General features: G+C 35.0%; 1 protein-coding gene across 1 annotated transcript in view; it reads left to right on the forward strand.

Moving 5' to 3' along the window:
* Positions 1 to 2,995, forward strand: part of LOC139122032 (uncharacterized) — a 66,033-nt gene extending 63,038 nt beyond the window's left edge. Inside the window, exon 19 of the mRNA XM_070687397.1 lies at positions 1,153 to 2,995. Coding sequence (XP_070543498.1) covers positions 1,153 to 2,028 — 876 coding nt within the window. The 3' untranslated portion in view covers positions 2,029 to 2,995. The remainder of the gene's footprint in view (positions 1 to 1,152) is intronic.
* The last annotated feature ends 3,005 nt before the right edge of the window (positions 2,996 to 6,000 follow it).

Raw genomic sequence — 6,000 nt, forward strand, 5'->3', positions numbered from 1 at the left:
CCCTTAGATACCCCTGTAAATGCATTTGTCAGGGTACTGGTTTTAGACAAATTGTCCATAGGGAAGTTTCCTTTTATAATTGAAAAATACATGTATTTGTTCAAAATTGACTCATAGCATAGATGAAGATGGATGTTGCTTTTTGCAAAGTTCCTAATGAAGAAGTGAGGATGACCTGGTAATATCAATGGGGTTCTTAATGAATTAAATTATGATATTCCATTACATGATTTTAATTGAAGGCAATCAGAAACGTACATGCAGTCAGTGTTCTAGAGCACACTTTTTGTGATTTTCTATGGCGTATTTCGGTTGTGTTCATTAAATAAGTATATTTACTTATATCAGAAATGATGCAATTTTTTGCACATTAAGTAAAGTTACAAGAATTGATGTGAAAAATGAGCTATGGTTCACACAACTTTTTATTATTTGCATAGTTCTGACTTTTCAATTTCTAATTTTCATGGTCAATTTGCTGAAACAAATTAAGCCATATTTTCTACCGAGATGTTTCTTATATAGCAGAAGCATGAGATGCTTGTGAACATTTTATCATTCAGTATAATATCCTCACCAAACAAAGCAACGAAAATTTTAGTTTCAAATTATATTCAAGCAATGTGCTGTAAATTATATTCAAACAATGAGCTGTGGTCATTTCAAAAACTACATGATGTCAAATGCTGGTCTTGTCATATTGTAAGTTATACTTGACTTCACTTGTCAGGACGAGGATGACAAGATATGGAGATCTAGAATAATACCAACTGCCCTTGAAAATCAGTTTCTTTGTGAAAAAAGTAACACCAAGTAAAACTAAGTTACTCAGTCTTAGTGTCTCAGCAGTTTTGAAATTGATTATAATTTAATGCATATTTGCATGGCCTCAAATACAAGCATTAATTCACAAACCATTGTAAAGAGACAAGTATCATTTACATGCCATGCAAAACTGTATAATCATTGGGTTACATAAACCAGATGGACCTCAAGTCTAATGTATCCTATCATTCAACAATACGGCCACATCCCGTCTTACATTTGGTATCTATTGTGCTTTACATTTGTGATTGTGGATATCTGCTGATTGAATATGCTGTACCATCTATTGTTGACCTGTTGATAAAATCTGATTTTGTTATCTTGCAGGCAATAATTTGCTGTGTCACACCAAAATTTACCACAATGCCCAGCTGCTCAAGGGAAGTAACCTTAGCCTCTCTCCTAAATGTACCCATTATTCCCCTTGTGATGGAGAAAATGTTCTGGCCACCCAGGGGATCTGTTGCCTTGCCATTCAGCAAATGTTCCTACATTGACTTCACGTGTGAAGAGAATGAAACACCATTTACACCTGAAAGACTTCAGGAACTTTGTGACTGCCTGAGTAACTTTTCTGTGCCTAGGAAAGATGTAAACATATCAGAATTGCTATTTACAGAAACATCTTATTTTGAATTGCCAGTAGATATATCTAGTGACTTTGAGAGTACAGATGAATTAGAGGAAAATAGTTCTGACAATACAGATCAGATTTACTTGTGTGCACACAAATCAGAAATAGGAGCAGCAGGGACTGATGAGTATCATCAGAGGAAGCAAGACAGGTTGCTAGGAGACCAAGTGAAAATTGATAAGAGTATTTCAACAAATACTGTCAATGGAGAAACTGCCACAGTCAGTGATGATGGAAATCAGGAAAAAACATCATGTAGCCAGCAGGTATCCAATGCAGAAAATGACAACGTAAAAGTTCAAAGAGAACTTACAAATGGTGACAAAATAAAAAATGCAAACCTAGTGCCGCAAGTAGTTCATTGGAATGGAAAATCAATGACTGAGGATAGCCTTCATGAAGGAATTGGCATGAGCGATGAAAGTAACAAAAGTGCTCAACACAATATAGCAAATGGCTTGCATGAGGAACAGGTGATAAATTCAACAATTCTTGTCAATGGAGATGATAATCTGCCTTCCAAAATGGATGATGACATCAAAAGATCAAATGTCTGTGCAATTCTGTGATCTGTTATCTTAATATAAAATGACCTGGCTTATCAGGATGTACAAATTCAAGAAAACAATAGAACTGTGTGAAGTACCGTACAATTGATGACACAAGAAACTACCAGTACATCAAGCAATATTTATAAACACTTGTGTGTTCATTCACGTAAAGGAATATGTATATATAGATCAAGAAAACCATCAAATTAATTGCGATGAACTTCCTTACTTTCACAACATGTAACATCACTTGCTTGAGAAATATATATTTTATGACCTGAAATATTTCCACAAAATGTTACCCACGAAATATTGCTTTCTAAAAGTCAGAGAAATCATTTTCCTGCCAACAAATTCAAAATCTATTCTTCAAACCATACAGCTGATATTTATGGAGTTTTATGATTTATTTCTGGCACAGTTTATCACCATCTATTTCATTGTAACGAAATATTATAATGTAAAGGAAGAGTTAATAGTGCCACTTACTTGCCATTTTCTTGCTGCCCAACGGATTTCAATAGATGACTCAGCCTTTGATTACTAGAAAGTCATTTTGTCATACCTTCACGATTATATCATCCTAAACTAGTCTCGGACACATGAACATTTGTCCATGTACAGGGGATTCATGTATTGTAATTTCGATGCAGAGATTAAAGTTCATAACATAGATATTATATGTTATATCACATATGTTACACCTTTACTCAATTTGTGGCATTGATGCAGAGCAGTTGTAAGATCCTTGAAGTTTGATTCTGACCGTTAGAATCATGTAGAGTCGGCATTTCAAAATACTGCCTGCCTACACATTGTGAACCATGTAACTTTGGCATCCAGCAGAAAAAAATCCAATCTTACCAGCCCTTTGGCTGAAACTAATATTTGAAAATGGAATAAATGTCTAACCATCGATCTTTCTGGATGTCTGACATTTTGATTGATAAACTATGAAGCCAATAAAATACTGAATAATTGTAAACCCTTTGATGTATTGCCTACCTCCTATTTGCTTTCCTTTTTTATTATATCCTTTCTTTACAAAGCATTATACTCACTCTCATTCAAATTGAAAGACATTGTACAACTTCCAATTTCTAATTGACCTTTGTTGATGTAAAGGTGAAGCACAGAAGTTTTTGCAGGTTTCTTTGTTTCAGTTTCCTAGAGTTCATTGATTTCTTCCACGCTGTGTAGATACAGCCACCGAAGAAGAAAACCTAAGTTATGACAAAAAGAATATAATACGGTAACTGTAAAAAGAGAGAAAAAGCTGTCTCTTTGAGGAAAATACTGTTCATCTCGCTTATAACCAATTAAACCATGTCGTATTTTAATTTTGCAATGTGATATAGACACCTTTTTTGAAAGAAAAACCTCCGATTAAATCATTACTATGGCAACAGGCCATTTGCTAAAAGCTAGTCAAAATCTGCAGTGTAATGTCTCGGGCATCAAATGACAATGTACAAGCTCAAGCCATTTATGACGCTATTACACCATTCTGTTGAAAATGTTACAGCAGATATAGAATGCCGCAAGAGCTAAATGAAAAAAATATCAAAACATCTGGTAGACTCTTTTGAAAATTCACTGACTCTTTTATGAATCATCGACGTCCAGCTACTTATTACAGGTGGGTGTAAATAACAAAGAGGGAAAATTGCTGTAGGCCACATGTATGGGAATAACAACAGCCCTAAAACGATTTGCATGTGCGATAAGTAAGATTTAAGAAATTGCATGGAGCAAGAATAGAGGGTGGCAAAGTTCATCTCGATCATATGAATGATGAAACTGACATTTCATTGGTAGAAAACAAGTTTGTTTATGTACATTTGGTAACATTGCTATTTTCTCAGAATTATTGCTTTTGGAAGAAGGAATGCCTTGTGAAAGCTTTGTGAAAGCATTATATTAATAGTTTAAAGAGTAACTACATGTGCAGCTTATCATGTGTTTTAGTTTCTGCAAAAATCAGGGCTTGCAACTACTAGTACTTAGAAGGTCAGGCAACTTTTTTAAAAACTCGTACTCAGTATGCAAGTCTGTATGGCAAGATATTGCAAATTTTGAAAAAGTCAGCTTTTATACCAATAAGTATCATAGCTACCAAAGATATATGTCATTGCTGAACGTAACGCAGGACACGGTATATTCACAGCATGTCATCAGGTCATTCTTGTGTTCACAGATTTTTGCATTCTAGCCAATGTGGCAGTTTACCAATCTGAAGTTCAGGATCAGAGACTTGCACAGGGCTTACTTTCATCAGTTGAATGATAATCATTCGAAAGCAACGATAGTTAAGAGAACAAAGGCTGAGATTGAACTCTACATATGTAGTCAGGTGATATCAGATAATGTGTCAAAACTAGTTGAAGTGCATGCACGTGTCCATTATGATAACGCCTTTTTATGTTTCCAAGTTTTTTTACCAAATTGGTTTAAGCATGTCTCGCTTAGAATGTATGGTAAAAGATTCCCATGATCTTGAACATGAATAAAGACAGAACAAAATCTCCGATGATATCTGCATGTTGACGGCCTGCTGAAGTTCTTAATTTTATTTTTTTATTGTATTTTATTTGCTCATCAACAGCGCCATCAGGCAGCCACTTACAGACAAGAAAATAAAAAAAAATATAAAATACACTAAAATTTAACCAAACAAAAAAGTACTCTAAAAATCAAACAATGACAAAAACAAATTAACATGTCTTTTAAAAGTTGAATGAGAGTCTTCAAAAACATCGACATCACAAACCTTATCAATCAGATCATTAAAAAGTCGTGACGTACGTCCAATCAGGCCATTTTTTGTAACATCAACTCTACAATAAGGGATATGTAATAGAGGTCTATGTCTAGCAGAGTATCTAGGTACGCATAGACCATAAAAACCTGTACAATCTGTAGAGTCATAAGAAGATAAAAGACATTTACGCACACACATACTATCAAATATTTAAAATTAAATATTCATCACAGACATAGTAATCTTAACCATGTAGCACAGATACTTTCCAAAACCCAGCTAGCGCTCCTCCTGTATTGTGTTTTGTTGCACACCTTGCTTCTTTTGAACTTTTGAACTCGGAATATTCAGCAGAATCAGAAGGCTTAAATTCAGGAACGGCTGTCAAATGTTGGATTCTTACGGTCATGTCCACAAAGCAACCATTTACCCCCTCTTGTACAATCCGCCCTTGATTTCAGAGTCAAATATTGACTGTCGGTATCAATCAGCGAATACTTGTCTTGAATAATCTACATTTTAGAGGAAGATGGGACGACATTTGAGTAATCTGCATGGTCATGTAAATGGTTGTGCCTACAACTGCCCATATTACCAAACTACAGAGATCAACCAGAATATTTATAACATCATTTTGCAGGTAACGATCTACCGTGATCAGTGCGAAAGGTTCGTGTTGCAGTAGAACTACTGAACTTTGAAAGATTAATAAATAAATACAGAGAACCATTGACAACAAAAGCTCAAAAGATGCTACTTTTGCTATTTGTCGGCATGTTTGTATCATTATTTTCAGGTGGCTGCCTTACCCTAAGGTTCATGTTGCGGTAGAACTGCTGTTAGAAGAACCATTGACAACAAAAGGTCACAAGATGCGCCTATTGCTTTTCTCCAGCATGTTTGTAACATTATTTTTCCGGTAGCTGCCGTGCCTTAATGGGTGTCAAAAGATCATGTAGAAGTCGCACTGGTGAAATATTACGGGATACTGGTGAACAGTCATTTCATAGAACATAAAAGGTTACACCGAAAAAATTCAAAATGCGTACATTCTTTCCTACGTACATACAAAAAGGAATCGTCACTAATTGATTTACTTGGCTAGACGACCATTCACCCTGTAGACGACAAAAAGTTCGTAAATACAGCAGCGATATACTGCACCCTTTTAAATTTAAATGGAATTTTAGGCCAAAAAATTAAATTCTGCTGTTCCTATAACACGGTTT

This window comes from Ptychodera flava, chromosome 21, assembly GCF_041260155.1.
Source record: "Ptychodera flava strain L36383 chromosome 21, AS_Pfla_20210202, whole genome shotgun sequence".
Classification (NCBI taxonomy): Eukaryota; Metazoa; Hemichordata; class Enteropneusta; family Ptychoderidae; genus Ptychodera; species Ptychodera flava.